Raw genomic sequence first — 22,734 nt, 5'->3', positions numbered from 1 at the left:
TCGGATGTCACTTGGACAAAAACATGCAGGTACAGAGGCTAAAAGGGCGTGGAGATTGGGGCATGACATGGGAGGGATGAGAGGAGTTGACATAACCTTATCTTAACCTCCCTTCAGACAACAGACATGCCCAGATATGCCCCCAACCTAGGAAAATTGCTATGCCAATTACAGAGTTGACAGGTAAGAGTAACCCCATAGGGTACAATGGGGAAGGGAAAAAGCAGCAGAAAAATTACACCCTACTACCCTCACCGTACCCATTTTCTTACAAAGGGATACAGGATACAGACTACATTTGGCAGCCAATCACAGCACACCAACCCTTGTATTAAAGCCCTTTGCAGGGAGACTGCAGTTCAAATGATCAGACACATGACAAGGGGCTTTACATATCTGATCTCTCAAAGAGGAATTTTGAGGATGGGAACCAGAGGCGTATCTAGGGCAGAGCCTGAGGGGGCACATGACTGCCACCAAGTCCCACCCAGTCACCTGAGGGTGCTGCAGGGTTCACAGTGCCCCTTCTGGCTTTGGGAAAGGCTCCAAGTCTTCCCTAATGCTGGGAGAAGATGTGCAAAGTTCTGCCCTCAGTGAGAACACTGCGATGTTCTCCCGAGGGCAAGGTGCTGCAGGCTGCGCTACGCCTCCTCCCGACATCAGGGAAGGCATCCAGCCTTCCCCGATGTCAGGAGAAGGTGTGTGAAGCCCCATTCTTGGGGAGAGCATTGTGATGTTCTCCCCAAGGGCAGGGTATGGAGGACTGTGCCGTGCCTTCTCTTGGCATTGAGGAAGGCTAGGAGCCTTTCCTGATGCTGGGAGAAGGTGTGCAAAGCCCCGCCCCAGAGAGAAGCCGGCGCAGTGACATAATGACGTTGTGTGACATCATGGTGTTGCACCGTGTGATGATGTTACTGCCCCAGGCACCTCTGATGGGAACCATGGTGAAAGGGCACCTGGCCCACAAAGGGAGCACTTTGCTCAATCAACCTCTTGTACTGCACGACAAGTATGGCAAATATTTGGTTAATGCTTGTCTTATCAGAATTCTTATTGCAGGGGCTCTGCCCTAGGACACAATCATTGTTGGCAACCTTCAGTCTCAAAAGACTATGGTATCGCGCTCTGAATGGTGGTTCTGGAACAGCGTCCAGTGTGGCTGAAAAGGCCAATTCGGGAGTGACAATCCCTTCCACACCAGGAGCAAGTGCAGTCTGTCCCTGGTCTGTCTCCCTGGCTATGGGCCTTCCTTCTTTGCCTCTTTGCCTCAGACTGTTGGCCAAGTGTCTCTTCAAACTGGGAAAGGCCATGCTGCACAGCCTGCCTCCAAGCGGGCCGCTCAGAGGCCAGGGTTTCCCACTTGTTGAGGTCCACTCCTAAGGCCTTCAGATCCCTCTTGCAGATGTCCTTGTATCGCAGCTGTGGTCTACCTGTAGGGCGCTTTCCTTGCATGAGTTCTCCATAGAGGAGATCCTTTGGAATCCGGCCATCATCCATTCTCACGACATGACCGAGCCAACGCAGGCATGTTTCAGCAGTGCATACATGCTAGGGATTCCAGCTTGTTCCAGGACTGTGTTGTTTGGAACACAAACACAAACATAAAACACGCAGCTGGAGCCTCTACCTCACCAACTCCAGGGGAAGCCAGCAAAACACACACCCCCCCCCCCACAAGCAAAGGAGGAGGGAAATTACATTCAGCAATGTACTGATGCTACATCTTCCTCTTGTGTCTCTACCCCCTCCCCCTTTGGCCCTTCTGGATTATTACATGAATCTCAGATGAAGCATCTGGGTTGCTTAGCCACACTTTCCTTTTGCAACAGCTAAAAGCAGGGAGTGTCTGCTCCCTTTTGGCAAATGCAGGGGCCACTCTCCCATTGGTAAAGTCCACTCATTGGGTAAACCACATCCATTTGGCAAACAGGATCCTAGGGATGTCTACTCAGAAGCAAGCCCCATTGTGTTCAATAGAGCTTACTTCCAGGAAAGTGTGCACAGGATTGCAGCCTAAATCCCTTTTGTTTTTCAGGACTGAGCCATTTTCCACAGGGAGCTGAACAGTGGTCCTCTGTTGAGTTCCTCTGTAGAGTGGTCCTCTGCAGCCAACCCCTCAGGAGACTGAAAGGTAATGTTCCAAGCTACCATGCTCTTGTCTCCAACAGGGTACCTGTCATGAATATGTACAGTTCAGGCCTAGTAGCATTGCAAGGCCTGAACCAAGCTAAAACAGTAACACAGAAGTGGCTTGCATTTCCTAGCTGCTAGGATTTACAACTCAATGGAAGGTGATTATGTAGCACCTAGGCAGCCAGAAAGACGCCCATCAAGGATGGAATGCAGCTGCAGATCTCCAGGGGGAGGGAAGAGCTGAGAGGTTGATCTTCCAGCCCCACTTCCGGAGGACAGGGTTTGTTCCTTGTCTCTAGTGAGAGAGGTGGTGGGTGCACATCCTGCCCCACCAGGACCATGTGGCCTCTTAGGTAACTGAGGATCTACAAAAGAAGCTGACCCAGGTGAGAGTCAGAGATTAATAGAGTTAGCCAGTTAGCTTTGTTGTTTTATGCTGATATGTTTCCTAGAAGTTTTATGCCTCTAGCATTTGCTGCCTTTTGTAACCTTTTTGTAACCCTATGTATTTAATAAAGTAGAAAATCTTTTTAGCATGTTGGTTCATTGTCTGTTGGGGACAAAGGTTCAGAATCCTGCCTAGCCGTTCAGCAAGCTACCAAAAATCCTCATTGTGGACTAGTAACTTGAGGACTGAGACTAAGTAAAGAAAGTGCTCAGTGCCTACAAGGGATACAGTTAAGCCTAGAGGGTCTTGGTTTCCCTGGGCTGAGGCACTGGCTGTTACAGGGTGGTGGCAGTACTACCGAACAGGGATCTTTGAGGGCTCTAGGGTTCAGAACCAACAACTCTGAGCACCCAAAACCCTGGGAGTGAGACCAAGTGTACAACAGGACCCAACTGCAAGTACACTTGTGTGGCACCACTCTCCTTCACAAACATCAAGTCAGAGAAGAGATGTGGCTGATTCCGCTGTCCGTGCTTGGAATCAGGCCACTGGGCCACCTAGCATAGGAGTGTCACCATGGACTAGTAGCAGTTTTCCAGGGTTTTGGACTGAGGTGTTTCCTAGCACTGTTTGCAGATAACAGGGATTGAACATGCAACTTTTTGCAGGCAAAGCATGTGTTCTCCCAGTGACCTATGGCCCCACCCCACCATAATAAGCCCTTTCTTAACAAAAAAACTGATTGGGTGTCAGTTTACTGTTGGCTCAGTGAGGAGAAAACCCTTTTGACATAGGTGTGGTCGATTTATAAAAGGTGGATTTTAGAATAGGTGTGTTCGATTTATAAAAGGATTAGGTATTTATGATAGGCTGCAGAAGTGCATAAGAACATAAGAACAGCCCCACTGGATCAGGCCATAGGCCCATCTAGTCCAGCTTCCTGTATCTCACAGCGGCCCACCAAATGCCCCAGGAAGCACACCAGATAACAAGAGACCTCATCCTGGTGCCCTCCCTTGCATCTGGCATTCTGACATAAGTGCAGTTTATAGAACTGAAATACAGAACTCTGGAGCACATCTGCATAAGCCAGTTACGGTTAAAGGCATTTCTGCTTCAATAAATTTGTATTGCCTGGCATTGATGTCTCAGTGCTACACAACAATCAGGTTCAGCTGTGTGACACTGTCATGGAGGCCACACAAAGTCAACTGATACTAATGAGCAAACATTCTTGGAAAGAATGCCAAAAAGATATTAAAGGCATTTTCAACACTGCCAGAAATTTTTGCAAAAAACTGTGAGTTGTTTTAACTCAGCCTTAAAAAAGGATGCTGAAAATTGTCATCCTTCCCCCATAGGCATAGCGAAACCTGAACTGATACTCTTAGGCAGATCTCAGCATCCTATAATGCAGGTTTTTAAAATTTAGCTGGAGTCTAATTATTTTTTGGAGGGGAGCAATACAAAAGTTTCTGGATCAGTTTTTGTTAAAGATGGAATACAATTTTCTTGAGGTTACAAAGGCAGCGCTTGTCACCGTTTGGGATTTGATGGAGGCTGAGGATTTTTAGAGACTGAAATGGAATTTCATTGTTCTGTGGAGTTACAGACCTGGCCCTATGCCATCCTGGGGCACAGGTCTACAACATGCCACCCCCCCCCCGCATCACACCCCCACAGGGGATACTTACCTAGACACACAGAGCTTCATGCAACACTCCAAACCGCTCCAAGAGCCTTCTGAGGCTTCTGGTGCAATCTTACTTTCCAACGAAAACCAGAAGTACTCTTTAAGGATGATCCAGAGCAGTGGTTCTCACACATTTAGCACCGGGACCCACTTTTTAGAATGATAATCTGTCAGGACCAACCAGAAGTGAAGTCATGACCGGAAGTGACATAATCAAGCAGGAACATTTTTAACAATCCTAGGCTGCAATCCTACCCACACTTACCCAGAAGTACGTCCCATTGACTGGCAATGTTAAAAGCATATACATGGTAGCCTGTTAAAAGTACAGGTCTGTAACATTTCTCCAAATGCAGTCACATACCATGGTAGCATCCAGTCTAATATATTAAAAATATAATATTGAAATGAATGGGGACCCACCTGAAATTGGCTCGCGACCCACCTAGTGGGTCCCGACCCACAGTTTGAGAAACACTGCTCCAGAGGCCTCAGAAGGTTTCTGGAGTGGTTCAGAGCACTGTGCGGGGCTTCCATCTTCCCACAGAACGGCTCCAAAAAGCAGGTGCAGATGGGTGGAGGCAAAAGTGGTGGGCGCGCGGCATAGCGCCTGGGGCTTTTGCCCTCCCTCCCCTCCCCCCAGGATTAAATTTATAATGTAAATTTTGAATAAAAACACATAACACAGCTTTCTGCACGCCTAACTTTTGGAAAACACTGAAGACCTCAAAAAAATAGAACCATTTCCTGCTACCTCTAGGTATAGTGTTTTAATGGAGAGAACACGTAGTTTTGGGAACCCCTGCTATGTGTGCAAGAGGCACCTTTTAAAGTGGTGTCTGAAGCTAATAACTGATAAAGTTGTATCTCTTTGCCTTGTTATATTTATTATTGATGGATTTTTTATATGCCAATAAAGGTTTACCAAAGCAAGCAGGTGGTGTCTGCTTATATTTTAGCAGGGGAAAAGCAACTGTCCCTCTTCACTCCGGCATGGCATGTTTCCCAGTGGCATTTTCTGATGTCTCTTCTGCATTGCGTTTTAGATTGTAAATGGGTCCCTGTCACCAAAGGGCATACAGATTTTTTTTTTTTTTGCTATGTCAACTGCATTGTGAACTACTTTTATTGAAAAGCAGTATATAAATATTTAACTGGATGCAAGTTGCTTTGCAACATCACATCTCAAGAATTCCTCCAGACTTAAAACAATTGGAGTATAGATTAAATGGTGTTAAAAGGTGTGGAACATAATTAAAAACTTTAAAAATGTTTTTATAAGGAATTTTCTGGGATAAATTTGTTCATAACAAAGAGTAAAAAACCAAATAAATAAATCTCCTAAATCTCAATGATGGCAACCAATGGAGGAATGGGAATGATACTTTAGGTGACAGTTTTTTAGAAGACAAATTAGCTGCACAATAGTATGTAAAAATGTGAAAACGTAGGTGTGGTAAGCTTGTTCGCTCCAAGAAGGATTAGTTGCAAACCTGAGAAGGGGAAAGGAGGTGCAAAGTTTTGGCACCAGGCTCAAATACTTCCCCTTCTGTTGTGCTTTCGTAACCGACCAAAGACTATTTAATGCAAGCCGCACAGGAGTGGAGCCACTTTTCTGCCTCAGTCCCCCCTACAGATGAAACAAAACCAAAGATGCAGACCTACCTGGAGCTAAGCAACAAGGAAAGGATGCCCATCCTTGGGTTAGGAACTTGGCAGGTAACCTGTAGAATTTCTAGCATTCCTGATGCGCTTATATTATAGAGGATTGTTAACCTATATAGACTGTTCCGGAAAGAATTGTGGACTGATTGTAGTTTGTTTTTCTCTTCATGCAACAGACAACAGATTTTCAAGGTAGCAGTACCTTGTTTAGATTTCCCCTCTGCTACTTGGCAACACTTTTATAAGTTAAGACTTAACTGTGGTTCTCATACTGCAGGTCCGGGACCCGCCAGTTTCCCAGTTTTTGATGGTGGCAAAATTGACAAGGCAGATTAGTTGATGTGCATCAAGGGTTAAACAAGCTGATACTTGGGGGGAGGAAGCACTTCTGCCCAATCACCATTATAGCCACCTTGGCATTTATAAATCAGGCAGCAGCCTTTAGAGCCTCTAGAAAGTTTGAGAACCCCTGAGTTAAGTGCTGTTGATGGTCCATAGCAGGGGTGCCCAAACCCCGGCCCTGGGGCCACTTACGGCCCTTGAGGCCTTTCAATGCGGCCCTCAGGGAGCCCCCGGTCTCCAATGAGCCTCTGGCCCTCTGGAGATTTGTTGAAGCCCACACTGGCCCGATGCAACTGCTCTCAGCGTGAGGGCGACTGTCTGCCCTCTTGCATGAGCTTGTTGTTTCACATCTGTGATGCAGTAGCGGCAGCAAAGGAAAGACCAGCCTTGCTTTGTGCAAGGCCTTTTATAGGCCTTGAGCTATTGCAAGACCTTCATTCATTAATATAAGTTCATCTTTAATATATTCATTTATGTAAACATGTAAATTTATTCACATTTTAAATGTAAATTAATTATTTTTCCCCCTGGCCCCCGACACAGTGTCAGAGAGATGATGTGGCCCTCCTGCCAAAAACTTTGGACACCCCTGGTCCATAGGCAAAATTTGCCTTTGGGTGGAAACAATGATCATAGTCCTCTTAAAATCAAGCCCTTGCATGCTCCTCTGGTATCATTCTGGTTTTTTTTTCCTTTAGTTGCTGCTGTTGGGAGGCTCATAGCAGACTTGGGGACAAAAAAAACTTTAGTTCCTGGCTTGGTAATTGCACATCACAAGTATGATGACTGGTGGCAAGGAAGTGAAAAGACAGCCACCCCTCCCCCATTCCAGAGAAAGTTACCATAAGTGCTGCAGGATCCCATTGAACTCAGTGAAGTTTATGAGAAAATTAAACACTACAGCCTCTCTCTTATGTTTGGCACAGAGCACAGGTGTTCTATGTTTGTCTGCTTAGGGATTATTCAGTCAAGGTTACGGCCATGATTACCTTTTATTTTACCTCTCTGGCATACACAATGGCTTTTGTCATTGCCATCTGGAACCCAAACGGAATGCTGTGTTGAGTGAATAGAGTGTAATTCAATGCTGCGAAAGATTTGCCTGAGTCATGATTATATAATAAGTGCTGTTCTCAACAGTCCCCTCCCGATTGTATAAGTGCTGCTCTCAACAGTTCCCTCCTGTGGGCCATCCCTCACTCATCAACCGTGCAGTAGAATGTGCACTTTCAACTAGCACCAATAATTTGTAGGGTTATACCACCTACAGCCCAGTCTTAACTAGCATTTACAACAGTGGCCATTCCATTTTGAAGCTGCCACCACAAATGGTGGTGTCAGTGGCCTGCCACCACTACCAGTTATCCATGGGACCACAGATTAGCTGGTATGGGAATCGGTAGGCAGTGGGAGAAATGGAGAGAGGAGTGGGAGGTTGCAGCAAAGGTCAGCCTAGGAATATTGCAACTCAGACCCCGTACTCAGCGCCAATCCTGCAGGTGAGTTGTGGTTTTGTATGTTGAAAAGGTTATATAGACAGTTTTTTTTTGCAATACAAAATAGGCTCTATATTTGAAAGACCAGGAACTCCCCTCTTTCCTGCTCCATTTTGAGGTTGGGAGGGGGTGTGTGTGACACACACACAGTTGTGACCAATCACAGCAATGTGAAAGTCCTAGATTTCTCCATTCATTCCTCCTCCACTCATTCCTTCATTCATTCAGTCATTCATTCCATCTCCATTCATCTGGAAGCTCTCACTTTCTGGGGGAGAATAACAGAAACTGACTCTTATCTGTTAGTCTAGTGCAGGGGTTTCCAAAGTTTTTGGCAGGAGGGCCACCTCTCTGACACTGTGTCAGGGGCCTGGGAAAAAAAGAATTAATATACTTTTAAAAGTTGAATAAATTTACGTAAGTTTACATAAATGAATATACAGGTTGAGACTCATTATTCGTGTGGGTTCCGTTCCAAGCACACACACGGATGGCAAAAACGCACTATAGCAAATCAATTTAAAAAACAAAGTTTCTTTGCTCCAGTGATTTAAAAACAGCCTTGCTGACCTTTGTGATGTAAGATAAGAGTCATTAAGAAGAGACTCCATCAATCAGTCCTCCTCCAAGCACTTAAAAAGGCGCTTCACTCAGCCCCTCCCTTCACCAATGCAAAGTGATCACCTTTCTTTCACGTGCTCAGGGGGAAGGGAGGGGTCGCCTGGAGAGAGAAGGATTGATGGATTGTCAGCCAGCTGCCCTCTCTCTCTCTCTCTCTCATTAAGGAGGCAATTGTTAAAGGACTGTTCAGTTTTTTAAACTGATTTTAAAGGGATGCATTTTTCCCCTTCTCCAGGGATCAGCACATTCCTTCTCATTTGCAGGGGCCATTCGTGTTGAGTCAAATCTGTGTATAAGAAATCCATGTATAAATAGGCTGGACCTGTATTAAAGATGAACTTATATGAATGAATGAAGGTCTTGTAATAGCTCAAGGCCTATAAAAGGCTTTGCGCAAAGCAAGGCTGGCTTTTGCTTTCCTGTTGCTAACGCATCACTGACGTGAAACAGTAAACAGTGGAGGGAGCCCTCATCCCACAGCTCACGCGAGAGGTTAAACAGTCGCCCTCACGCTGAGAGCAGTTGCGTTGGGCCAGTGCGGGCTCCAGCAAGCCTCTGGAGAGCCAGGTTCATTGGAGACTGGGGGCTCCCCAAGGGCCGCATTGGGAGTCCTCGAGGGCTACAAGTGGCCCCAGGGCCTGGGTTTGGGCACCCCTGGTCTAGTCAATCCAGTTTGATTATTAGCTGCCTAAAAAAAATGTTTCCAAAGTTGTTATCTGGCATGATTTTTGTTACACCTAAGGCATATTTAAGGAAATTAAGGGCCAATCCTATCCAACTTTTAAGGGTTGATATAGCCACAATGCAGCCTCAAGGTAAAGGTACAAATGTCCCCTGACCTTGGGAAAGCCTCCATGACTGTCCCTCCGCACTGCAGGATGCAGTGCACACCCAATTGGAAAGGCTGCATCAGTGTTTAAAAGTTGCATAATAGTGGGCCCTCAAGCAACAGTTGTGTCAAATGCTGAAGGGGGATTGAGTCATTAAAGCCACATGTTCATTTAATGCTTCCTTGTCCTGTGTTGATTAGAACAGTAGATGGAGTTCAAAATTTTTAAGATGGGGGAGGGCAGAGTGTTTATGTATTCAGTAGGAGTAGGAATTTTCCAAGGTCAGTGTGGATAAGATAGCCTGCCTGTGCCATGCTTTGTTTTGTGCTTTCAGAAAAATAGTAGCCTTTTGTGCATTGATTTCAATGTTCTACTATGCTCAAGTAGGCTAGTTCCAGTGAAGTAAGAAGTGTGACTTCACAGCCAGACCAGAAAAAAATATTGTCCTTTAAATATGCTGTAGTGAAATCCTTTTTCTGTTCTCTTGAGAATGTTTTTTTTTTTCTTTTAAATGTCACCGCAGTTCTAAGTGGTGAAATTTTTTGTTACTGTTATCTTAAGAATGTTTCATTCTATCTCCTTAACAGCCCAATCCAAAGCAGCTACCGTTGTATCCAGCGGCCACCAGGAAGCAGGAGGAGGTCTCCTTGGTGGAAGAGGACTTTTGTGCCCTTCCCCAGGGAAAGCCCCAAGCCCCACAATGGGGTTTATCACGTCTGAGCTGGCTATTTTGTCGGCACAGACTTGAGAGACTCGAGTTCCAAATACAGCGGAGCTGCCAATCCCCCCACCCTCCCCCCAGAGGCTGTACTGCCACCTGGCAGTTGCACTTAATCTGGCAGTGGCACATCCTCTTTTTGCCGGAGCTGCGCCCAGTGCTGGGCCCAGCACCTGCTCACCGGGTGCCGTAAACATGCTTTACAGCACGTTTATGGCACCCAGCATTGGCTCAGTGTTGGCGCTGGACAAGTGTAGGATTGAGCCCTAAGTCTCCTTCTAGGCCCTCGGCTCAGCCAACTCTTCTTAAGAAAGAAGAGGGTTAGGACCCTCTGGGTGGGTCATGAGCCAATTTCAGATGGGTCCCCATTCATTTCAATGTTTTATTTTTAATGTATTAGACTGGATGCTGTTATGGTATGTGACTGCATTTGGGGAAATGTTACAGACCTGTACTTTAACAAGCTACTATGTCTATTCTTTTAACAATGATAATAAATGGTTTATTCCTGGGTAAGTGTGGGTATGATTGCAGCCTAGGATTGTTAAAAATATTCCTGCTTCATGATATCACTTCCAGTTATGACATCACTTCCGGTGGGTCCTGACAGATTCTCATTCTAAAAAGTGGATCCACGTGCTAAATGTGTGATGAGAAGCACTGGTCTAGAGACAATATAATGAGTTGGTAACACTTCTTTTCTTACTTGATTTTGTTGGAGAACTGAAAATATGCCCCCAAATCTTTAAATTTAGCTGCTTCTCCTCTCAGTCTCCCTTAGGAAAAGTGAGAAATGCAGTCAAGTTTGCTATTGATGTTGGTTACCGGCATTTTGACTGTGCCCACATGTACCAAAATGAAGGAGAGATTGGAGATGCAATCCAGGACATGATAAAGGAACGGGATCTGGCACGGAATGATCTTTTCATTGTCAGTAAGGTACAGTTGGGTTGGGGAGGGTGTAAAAAATAGATTTGTGTCTCACCTTTTGTTCCTGAACTTTCCCCCATGGCAGCTTGCAACTGTTAGGATCAATGTGGTCAGAGGCAGAAGATGTGACTGGGCTAGTGGTCAGTTATGGGATCAGCAGGTCCAGCCCATTCATTAGGCCAACTGAGACAGTTGCACCAGATATCAGATTAGCAGACGGTGTTCACCTTCTCTGCTCTACAAGGTGACCAGATGTCATAACCACAAAAGAGGACCAGGCACTTCAAAATGCAGGACATCCAAGAAAATTGTAGGACATAACAAAATAAAAGCTAAAAATACTCATATATTTGATTTCATTCCCCTGTAACCTCACCCTGTTTTCTCACAGCGCAATTTTACGCATGTCTACTCAGAAGTAAGTCCCCTGAATTCAACAGGATTTACTCGCAGGTAAATGTGCATAAGATTGCAGCCTTAGTGTAACTAATCTTATGATGTTAATTACCTTGAACATTTTAATATAAAATGGAAATTAGGACATCATACTTATAATAAACAAATAATAAATAACCTGTCCAGGTAGTGCAAGGAGTATGACCTTTGCCAGATTCTGCAGCTCAACTCTGTTGATGATGTACAGCAATAAAAACAGTGGTGTCTCTAGGGAAGTGCAAGGAGTGCGGGCTGTACCGGGTGACGCACTGGGGGGTGACATGCCCTGGGGGGATGATGCGCTAAAATTGTGGCTTTAGATATCATGCCATACACCTTTGGATGCAGAATGTCCAGCGGAATGCAATGCAAAAAACCAGAGCGAAATAGCCCCTTTCCTTCAAAAGTTATGACCAAAAAACCAGAAAGAAAAAAATGTATGGAGCCCTATGGGAAGTGAAAGTGAGCCATATCGCGCGTTTACTCGCCAATAGGCTTACTTGCCATAGTCCGTTGGAAAGGGCAGGCTTTCCAGAGGAATCCAAAAACACCAGAATGGTCCCGATCCAATGAATGCAGCCCCCCAAAAACACCCAAGAAGGAGGCCTCTCCCTCCCTCCCTCCCTCCCAGCTACGAGTGTATTCAGCCCAATGGAAAGCGAAACAAAGCCATGTGGCCACGTTTACTCATGAGTAGGCGAACTTGCCATAGTCCATTGGAAAGGGCAGGCTGAGAGGACTTCAACAACATCAGAATGGTCCTGATCCAATGAATGCAGCCCCCCAAAGCACCCAAGAAGGTCGTCCCTCCCTCCCAGCTGCAAGTCTATTGAACCCTATGGAAAGCTAAGCAGCCTCATGGTTGCATTTGCTCGCGAGTAGGCAGATGTGCCTTAGCTGGTGGTCAGGCCAGGCAAAGGGGAATGTGGGGACACCAGAATGGTCCTGATCCGACGGAACTGGAGCGCAACTAATGATCCAGAAGGCAGCCTCCCCCCTCACTAAAAAGGACAAAAAAAGAGGCTTCAACTGGAAAGGGGCATGTTTTCTATTTTGCACTTGCAAAGCCAGGTGGGTCTTTGTATTTATATGCTTGAAATAGAAGAACTTTAAACTGGGCACTGGGGAGGGCTGAAGATCTCACTGATTCTTTTTGGGGGGGGGGGCTGTTATTGCAGGCAGACTACAGAGAATATTCACTTGGTGGAACAGGGCTGGCTCCCCCTTATTTAATTATTTCTTTTATTTTAATTTAATTATTTATAATTATTTATTTTAATTTGCTTGATGATGTCACTTCTGGCTATGACATCACTTCCAATGGGTCCTGGACAGATTGTCATTCTAAAAAGTGGGAGCCAGTGCTAAAAGTTTGAGAACTGCTGCAATAAGGTGTTAGTAAGTTGACACGGGTGTGTGTGTGAGAGAGACTCTACAAGTTTTCAAAATCACTAAAATCAGAATTTGGAGGAATAAGACCATCATGTTATATATCAATCCATGCGTAATTTCATGCAGAATGCAATGAAACAAACCACATTGAAATATCTGTGTTCTAACAAAAGGTACAGCCAAAAGCCAGTGGGGCGGGGCGATGGCACATTACCACGCCCACCACCTGGGGCGTTGCCCTGCCCACTACATGGGGTGACAAGCAGGCCTCCTGCACTGGGTGACACGAATCCTAGTGTCGCCACTGAATAAAAATGATATACCATACTATCAAAAAATGATATGCTCAGAATGCACTCTCCAACACCATGCATATGGCACTCTTCATTCACAAAAGATGTTCCATGCTCCTTTGGAAATGAATGCAAAGGACCCTCTGTGTGCAATTAGAGAACAAAGGTGGCTCTGAGTGCATGTACAATATATTTTTTTCTTCATGAAAATGCAAAGTAAGACTGTCTTATAGCAGCTCAAAAATGGCAAAGAAAATCAGTTAAATTCTGTATATATGGGATTTCACAGGATGATCGGAAGGCCCCCAAAGTAATTCTTAGACACTTATTTGGAAAACAATGCTGGTTGCTTTGTAGCTGTGGTGTACGTATCATGAGAAATCTCTGGTGAAGCCAGCGTGCCAAAAAACGCTTGCATCTCTGAAGTTGGATTATCTGGACCTCTACCTCATGCACTGGCCCATGGGATTCAAGGTACGGTCACTTTTTCTTTAAATTCTCAGGCCTGGACTGACTTGTGAATCCTTTACTATCATCAGAGACATAGTCAGACCTCCAGCCACCTTGGAAGGTCTCTTCTGTTTGTCAGGCATCCAATACTCTCGACTGGGGGTGGCCAACCTTTCCACTTTGGTCTCTTCTATAATGATTATGTTCAATTTCAAGTTGCTCCTATGAGTCTCTAAGGGCAGGGACCTGTCTTCTGTTGTAAAACACCATGATGGTGATATATAAATGAATAAGTAAACAAATAATATCCAGATGCAGTGAATTAAGCCATTTCTGCCCAATGTTGCATATATGCAACAGGGACCAAATGTGTACACCTGTGGGCTGGGCAAAAATGGGTTAATTGGGTGTTGGCTTCTTACACACAACCCATCATTTATAATCTCAGACCTGTGTTAAGAGCCCTATTGTATAGAAGAGGGGAATGTTTGTGGCCATGATGGGAAGAAAGCCCTTCACACCTAGGTAGTGGTTAACAAATAAGGCAATAATGTGCTGTACTTCAAAGCTATAAAGGGGAACACAGACCAAAATACCCTGACAAGAATTCTGGCAACATCAATTACACCATGAATAGATCTGTTCCAATCAATGGATGTGATATTTACTTAAACCTGTTTTAGAAAATTGATTCAGGAAAGATCTTAACTGGTGACAGTAATCTCCATCCAAAATGTTAGGTTAAAGTGTATGTCAGCAGTTCCCAAACTGTGGGTCATGACTCGCCACCCAGGGAAGCACTTATCCCTGCTTCTTTAAGGAGTGGAGTGGGGGGAAGGCAGTGATGCAATCCCCAGGATCAGGCTGCTGCTGGGGATGGGGGGTGTTTACCTCCAGGCAGCACCAGACACCCCCCCCCCGGTCTGGGGAGCCCCCCACAAGGCTCCCCAAGCCTCTTTAAAAAATGGGCACTTCTGGTTTTTGTTGTGAAACCAGAAGAGTGCCTGACTGTTTGTTTTTTTAACATGTTCAGCAGTTTGGGAGCCCTGCAGAGGGCTCCCCAGACCCCTTGGACCCCCCAGGATTCTGGGGCTGACTGGAGAAAAGTAAAAAAAACAACCCTTCCATCCCCCGTATCAGCATGATCCTGGGGATCATGTTGCTGCCATAGCCCCTCCCCTGCACACATTTACAGGGCTCCCACCTCTCTTGTAGGAGTTTGGGAAGCACTGGTGTATGTCATTAAGCTCTCTTACTTATGACAGGCTGGAGAGGAGTTTTTGCCGCAAGATGAGAATGGTATGATACTGGCCAGTGATACAGATTTTCTGGACACTTGGGAGGTAAGTGGGGTACTTTGACTTCCATGCTTGTGTAAATGCTTGTGGTTCTACGCTAGAAATGATACGTCTTTCATTATGATAGGCGATTGCTCCAGGCACTTGCGAATGTTGAGATGGTCACATTCACTAAGAACATCTCTAAAAGCTTTGCTGAAATGGCAGGAAGTTGCACAAGTACAGAGTTGCATTTGTAAGCAAATCATGTTTCTTACAGTGACTCATGTGTGGGATATGCTCCTGGCAGATTCTGCCTGATTTTTCATAGACACAACCTCTTATTTTGCACTGTGAAAGCTGAACTGTTCTGATTTATTTATTTATCCTGTTTGGCCCTATACGTTTGCCTGCATCATTAACTGATTGTGTCTCTCTTGTCCCCATAGGCTATGGAGGAACTAGTGGATGCAGGTCTGGTGAAATCCATTGGAATTTCTAACTTTAACTGTGAACAGATAGAGAAGCTCTTAAACAAACCAGGGTTAAAATACAAGCCTGTGAATAACCAGGTATGTTGCTGAGTCCTTGTGGTGTTGGTTGAACAGCTCAGGATTGTGGGTCTTTGAATCTTCATGTGTTGTTTTGGTAGCCAGCAGTATATGCACTCCTTCTCCCATATTTCTTGAAAACAGGGCATGTTAATGAGCAGAAAACCTGATGTGCCCTTCTTTACTCACACACTTAATGGGATGTAATGCTGGTTTGTATGTGCAGAACACCTCTTTTGAGTGCGCCAATAATGCAACATAAGAACAGTACACACAAAACGTGACCCACACACAGTAGATCACTGGCAAGACCCAGCAAACATTGCTTTATCCTTGTGTGCCTAAATGCTGAAAATAGTTGTGTTGTTTCTAGATTGAGAGTCACCCATACCTGCCTCAGCACGAGCTGATTGATTTCTGCCATTCGAAAGGGATTTCTGTAACTGCGTATTGTCCCCTTGGAGCCCCCAACTGGCCATGGTAAGGAAGCTTTGCAAGTTTTCATAAATATTATTTCTTTAAGGTATCTTTATTAATGTTGTTAGCGAGACTGGCATGAAGAACCACTAATTTCATGAAACTCTTACAGAATTTTATACTCAACCACCTGCTTCTTACTGAATTAATAATAGGTTCAGGATCAAGAACCTGTCAGCAACGTGATCTGATTTCTTAAAAGTTATAAGACACAGGCTGCAATTCTGTGCACGCTTACGTGGGAGTAAGTCCCACTGAATTCAGTGAGAAGACACGCGTAGGATTGCACTGAAGCAATGTGGCTTAGAACGCTTAAAATATGTTTTCTGCTTTTCTAGGTCCAAACCTGGGGATTCTTCTCTATTGGATGACCCCAAGATCAAAGAAATTGCAGACAACCACAATAAAACTTCTGCTCAGGTGTGGCCTCTCAGTAAAATATATACAGTATAAGTAATAGCATCTTATAACAACCTGGTAAAGTATTTCGCTTGTTCACATGAGAGTGTGGTGGGTCATATGAAACATTGTTTCATAAGACAGGCCTGGATCTGATTATATTTTCTTCTTGGGGGAGAAGCAAAATCATGCTTTTCTACTCCTCTACATCCTATCTCTGTGATAAATGCCTTATTCCCTCCCCCCAAGTTGTGCCTGTTTTTTCCTAATAGGCACATAGGACATTTCTAGTTCTTTGAGGGTCTTTGTTGCCATTCCCAAACTGCCACATTTGGCTGGATGTGTATTGCTCTTTCTCTGTGTCAGGCTTCCCCCCAGAGAAAGGAGTTCCTAGCAAACCTTTCTACTAAGATTGGCATGTTACTGCCGATTGGACAGCCAAGTTTAAGAAAATGAGTGGGATAGAGTGGTTCAGATGATTCACCCTCATCCAATGTGATGACCTTATAGTGGAAGTTCCTAAAGTGTGTGTTGTGACCCTGGGGCATTGTGAGGCCTTCACTGGGGCGTAATGGAAGGCCCACTGCCTCACAGCGAGACCGCAGCACATGCCTACAAGCAGTGGCCACTTGACATGGCGGGCAGAGCGACTGCAAGCATTTTGCGCATACTTGAAAAAGCCATCCCTTCTGCCCTGTCCTCCTTATCGCTAGTTTTAGGCTTGCATTCGGCCTCACCTATAAGTATGTGGCAATGACATCACTGCGCAATTGCATCATCTCGTCATCACCACTTAGTTCCTTCAGGGTGCTGGGGTGTTACAACAAAGGTAAGTTTGGGGAAGCGCTGCCTTGTGGCATCATCAAATCTAGGTCTTAAGATAAAGCACAAAGATTTCTGGGTGTGTTTTGTCAGGTATGCCTTTGAGACCAGCTGCTGGTTTACAGAAGGCACACCCGCTTATCCCCAGCATGTGTTAAAGGCCAGCGTTCTTGGGATACCATAACTAGCTAGTAATAAGGACTGTATTTCTGGTTAGATGCATTAAGGAAATTAATTTTGTTTTGCTTGTTCCTTCCACTCCTTTCTTCCACTCTTTCCACTCAAGACAACCTGCAAGCATCTGCAGACCTAGCACTGGACAAATAGGGCAAATGCCCCAGGTGCTGAGCCCACACGATACTAGGACCGTGCAGGAAGCCTTACTGAGGCTCCGGATGCAATCAGAAACTGTACTTCTGGTTTTCCAGAGGTGCAGTTTAAGACTGCGGGGAAGCCTCAGAACACTTCCCCAGTCAGTCTTAGAATCATGCGAGACTCTGTCGTGCTTGGTGAGTGTGGGGTGGGCGGCATTGTACAGGGGGCCTTTGCCCCAGGTGTGGGGTGGGCTGAGTTGGTTACTGCCTGCAAGCTTCACTGAAGTAGCAAGCCTTGAGGTTCTGTGTTCTTTTCTCTTATGCTATTACCAAGCTCCCTCTACTGGGTGTTACGAGTTAATGTATCCAATTTTGTCAAGCTATCTTCTTGTCTCCATCTGGACAAGGTCAGGCACTTTTCACTAGCCTACTTTTCTCCTGCTTCTTCTTCTTTTGGCTGGTTTTAATTCTTTTGGGAACTTAATTAACTGGCTATATTTTGTCAGCCTAGTCCTTGTTCGCTTCTAATTCTGTGGGTTGTTACATCTGATCGTTCATGAGTGCTATTGTGATTGGATTTCAAATAAAAACCACAGGGTTCTGTACTCTCCTGGGAGGGGAGATTTTTCCCCCAGATAGCCCCCCTTTCGGCCTTGTTTACATTGTCACATGTGGTGGCAGTGAGTATATCCAACAATTTCTCCCTATTTATCTTGTGACCCAGTAAATCAAAAAAGCAGAGAACAGGACAGGGTGCACTGAGTTCTAACCAATGGGTGATATTCCCCTTTGTCAGCCTCCAGTATCCCCAACAACCACCCAGACCACTGGATTTCTTCAAATGGGCATAATGTTTGAATTTGGTATGTACATGCAAAATTCACAACCCTAGGCCAAAATGTGTGGTCACCTCCTAGTTGTATGATACAGATCACCCTGTTCAGGCTGTTTTTCACCCACCATGCTGTCATGTTTTATTACAGTATGTTCTGACTTTTCTGATTCTGCATTGGAGCTTTGAATAAAGCAATGGAAAAGGGTACTTTCATTTCTTGTTATTATCACTTAACCTTCATGACCTCTTGTTTCCATAGGTTTTAATCCGGCTCCAGATCCAGAGAAATGTGAGTGTCATTCCCAAGTCAGTTACTCCACATCGCATTCAAGAGAATTTTGAAGTAAGCCTTTCTGTACCTTTTCTTCAGTCTCACTGTATTAAGTTGGAGAGGCCAAGAGCATCTACTGCAATGCTGTGGATCTCACTTTCTCAACTAAAGCCACAGGAGCTGGTGTGCCTTTTCCACCAGATGCAACAAAACAGAAATTTACTTAGGCTAGAACAGGTTCTCTATGGAGAGCTCCCAGGAGTTCTGGGGCTGAACAGAACTGTCCCAATCTGCTCCACCAGATTTGAAGCAGCCTTTTAAAGCAGACTAGTACTGGTCCAAAGAAGAAAATGAGTTGGTGAGCAGTCCCATCCCCACTGCTCTAACTTCCCTTGGCTGCCTTCTCTTTTCAAAATTAATGAGTTACATAGGTCAAGGTGTTTGTTTCCTGTGAATAAGCTAGGATTACACACTAAGGGTGCAATCCTAACCCACTTCCTATGCAATGCAGCTCTGAGGGAAAGAAGAAACATTCCCTTATTTTGAGGAAGCTTCTGTGAGTGCCACCCCACTGCAGAATGCAGCACACATCCCATTGGCTCTGCTATGCCAGTGCTGGAAAGTTGGTTAGGATTTGGGCCTAAGAGTCTTACTGAATACAGTTGGATTACTTCTGAATAAAATAAATCATACAGTTTTCAAACACCTCTATCCATAAATTCTAATGAGCATATATCATTTTCTTCCATTGAGTCAGATCTGCTGAGTTCAGTATGGTCTACACTTGGTAGTAATAGCTCTCCAGGGTTGCAAATAGATGACCATTTCTGATCCAGATTTGGGAGTAAAGGTGCCTCTGTAGAAAAAACCCCTTTCGTAGATCGGGGACAGAGAAAAGGCGAAGACACAGAACCAGAAATGAAAGCAGCAATGGGAAAGCTGGACCACGTTTCAGACATTTCAGGGTATGGGTTGTGTTTTAAATATTATGCCCCTTGTGTGTGTGTCATGGTATTTTAAATTACACATCAGCCAAGCAGTTTAGCCAGTGGTATTCAGACTGGGGATTTGTGATGCAAAATCGGAAGCGAAGCACAATCGCTCCACTTTCACTTTCTGCATGCTGGGGAGCCTTGCAGGCGCTCACTCAGGGCTCCCCACAGCCCCAGGACAGTGCTGCATGGACTGGTGAGTACATCCCAGTTCCTGCAGCCCTCTGAGCGAACTAATCCTGGAGATTGTCTTGCTGCCTTCTCCCCCTGCCACCTCCCCCCCACCCCTGCAAGGATTTACAGCGGTTTTCAAACTCACTGAGAGTTTGAAAACCGCTGAATTTAGCCTAGGATGGGCGGGGTCAAGCAAAGGATAAAGAGCAAAGGAAAACTAAGATGTCCAAGGTGGCTCACAATCAAAACAGTACAATAAAGTATAACTAATACAATAAAAACCAAGGAATACAGAAGTATTAAAATACAGCTGACATAAACAAGGTAATAGAAATGAGGTAACAGCTTTGGGAGGAAGGGAGTTAACCTTAAGGGGGAAGATGGACTTAAACAAGGTCTTCAGCTCTCATCTGAAGAAGAAAGGTCACTGAGGATGAGATAGTCTTAACTCTTTTGGGAGGCAGTTCCACAAAGTTGTGGTGCCACCACAGAGAAGCTCTCCCCCTCATTAAGCTAGGTTGACATCAGTCAGTGGTGGCACATGCAGGACAGCCCCCACCCCATGATCTCAGGGGACAGGTTGTCACGTGGGGAGAAGGTAGCCCTTCACATACCCTGACTCCAAGCCATGAAAGCTTTTGATGGTAAAAAACCTTGAATGCACTATCATACCTCCATGACCACATACACAAACTGTAGTATCCTGACAGTCCTCAAGGGCAGCACTATGTTCAGATGCCCTCTAATGAGGGCTCTTGGTTACATCTTGAATTCTGAAAGTTTTCTTTGTTGTGGTTAGGGGCAGTACCCATGGAGGGTTCCTTAAGACGTTGCAATACATTATAAGGATTCCTCAACCAAAAAAAGTTTGAAAAAACACTAGGCAAGCCTGTGGCTGAGCTATAAGGTCACCCTGCACCACCATTGGATGCACTCCAGTTGGTGCCCCGCTTGCTTAAAGGGAGGTGTATGTGGAGGGCAACAGCCCCCTTCTCCATGCTGAAGGAAGGGGAAAACCTGTTGTGACCATCTCTTCATCTCCCTGCCAGCCTAGCTGCTTAGGAAAGCAATCAAGTAGGCAGCAAGGTAGAAGAGTCAGCCCTTTGGCTGCCCTCTGCACAGCCTCTGTCCTCCCTAAAGGCCTTGTTCAAAATGAAGAGTGGGGCATTCATTTCAAGCAGGACTCACTCAGAGGTTGCATGAAGAGCAGTTGATGGGAAGGAGGCTTTAGCTCCCACCCCTCTCCTTGGGTGGCTAAGCCAAGTAGACATGCAGTAACACACACATGAAATTGTGCTTGGGGAGGCAGCTTGTCTGAAAGCCTTGGTCAGTTCAGGCTTTGACATACAGAAAAGCAACAGTGTTTCACCATCTTCCTGTTTAATTCAAATCATGTTCACTACACCCTTTGTGTCTTACTACAGTTATATGCTATAAAATGCCCTGCTGCTTCCACTACAAGCCTCTTTCATTAGTTTTAGGACAAGACAGTGTGATATCCCCGTTTAATGGAAGCCTAAGAGATTGCCATCACCCAACAGGAATGGTTGAACACTGCAGATACCTGAAGCCCCACCCCCTTTGTGCCTACTTGCTATTCATGTTAACATGGAAGCTGCTCAGACATATGAACCTAGCTTTTCATTTGCTGAATAGGCATTTATGTCAGTTGGTTGTGAAATAGGGTCCCTTCTGGCAAAGAGAACCTAATTAACAGTCTGGGCAGTTCGTAACTTGAACAGTGGGGAAATCCTCTCTTTAGGTATTTGACTTTGAACTGAGCCAAGAGGAAATGGAAATTCTACTCGGCTTCACCAAGAGACACAGGATCTGTGCACCAGATGGGTGAGTGGCTTCTTGTAATTTAGGCCCTGAACAAAGCTAGAGAATCCAATGACCATAGACTAGATATAGTAAACACCCCTTCCAAAATCAAGCAGGAATCTCCAGCAACATCCAGAAAGTCATTAACCCTTCTGACCCCTAAGGCTGCGACCTAATTCTGCCACTGAACCCAGTGTTCCGACTAGCTGAACCTAGCAGGTTGAATTTCAAGAGTCAGCAGTCATAAGAGGTGGTACACATGAATGACTGTACCATGTTTGTAATTGCAAAGCTGAAAAATGAGTTGGAAACAAACCTGTTGTAACTAGTGAGCTTGCTTTGGAGGAAATAAGTATGCCAGATCCACAGTGTATCTGCATCCCACAAAAAACCCTACAGGCCTGATGATCTATAGATCATCAGGTAAAACTGGGAAACAACCAGCCTCAAATCCTTCCTCATTAGTATACAACATTAACCTTTTTGTATGCTTGGCCTTTGCCCTATGCCAGTGCTTCCCAAACCTTAACACTGGGACTCACTTTTAAGAAAGAAAAGTATCACATGACAAGTGTCTAGTGTCATGCCCCACTAAAACAAGTGTCTAGAACAAAATTTTAATAGGGTTCCTGTGCTTCTGAGGCTGCTGGAGACCCTATGTATAGTATCTGTATGTAGACAGTTGCTAGACTCTCCCTAGAAACTCCCAAAGGACTGTTCCTCCAAACCTTTACAGTCATTCAAGGGTACCTAGGAGGCTGAACTGAAGAGCATGGTGTGCAGTTAGCCATTTCCAGGCTGGTCAAAAGGCTGAAACTGGTTTCACATGTTATCTGCAGCACTCTAGTTACTACAAAATCAGAAAATGTAACCTTCATACCCCCAATTTAAATTGTCACTTCTCCTACTATAGGTAGCATTCTGCAAACCAGGCAAGGGTGCTTACAAAGATATTTCAAAAACTTCACAACCCACCAAAAATCAGCTTGTGGCCCACTGGTGGGTCCTGACCCAGTTTGGGAAACAGTGCACCATGGTTCCTTCTTTTCCTATTTTGAGCTTTTTGTGCATTGGTGGTTCAGTGGTAGAATTCTCGCCTGCCACGTGGGAGGCCCAGGTTCAGTTCCCAGCTAATGCAACAAGTGTGATTTTGTGCCCTAAAGTTAAGACATGCTATCCTATGCCTTGTTAAAGGGGTTGCCCTCAACTATTCACTCTCTTTCCCTGTAGGTTCAAATGCCATAAGGATTATCCTTTCAAAGAAGACAGTTCAAAGTAACAGCCAAACTTGGAAAATACAGCCATCTTCTGTTGCCATTGCTACCCTCATCTTGGTTAGTCCCATTGTATCACAACGACTTGTCATACCTCTTTAAACCCAGGATGCTACTGCTATGTGATCACATTTCTCC

The 22,734-nt window shown here is 45.1% G+C and overlaps 1 protein-coding gene across 1 annotated transcript; it reads left to right on the top strand.

Moving 5' to 3' along the window:
* The first annotated feature begins 5,867 nt into the window (after positions 1 to 5,867).
* LOC136656928 (aldo-keto reductase family 1 member B1-like) lies at positions 5,868 to 22,623 on the top strand. Its single transcript, XM_066633409.1, has 10 exons — positions 5,868 to 5,933; positions 10,658 to 10,825; positions 13,294 to 13,410; positions 14,652 to 14,729; positions 15,113 to 15,235; positions 15,588 to 15,694; positions 16,030 to 16,111; positions 18,321 to 18,404; positions 21,261 to 21,343; positions 22,553 to 22,623. Exons 1-10 carry the CDS (start codon positions 5,868 to 5,870, stop codon positions 22,599 to 22,601), a joined length of 957 nt encoding a protein of 318 aa, XP_066489506.1. The 3' UTR covers positions 22,602 to 22,623.
* Positions 22,624 to 22,734: the final 111 nt, after the last annotated feature.

Source organism: Tiliqua scincoides, chromosome 7 (genome assembly GCF_035046505.1).
Source record: "Tiliqua scincoides isolate rTilSci1 chromosome 7, rTilSci1.hap2, whole genome shotgun sequence".
NCBI classification, from domain to species: domain Eukaryota; kingdom Metazoa; phylum Chordata; class Lepidosauria; order Squamata; family Scincidae; genus Tiliqua; species Tiliqua scincoides.
Note: the sequence above shows the minus strand (reverse complement) of the source record. Positions and strands in the feature narration are given on the sequence as shown.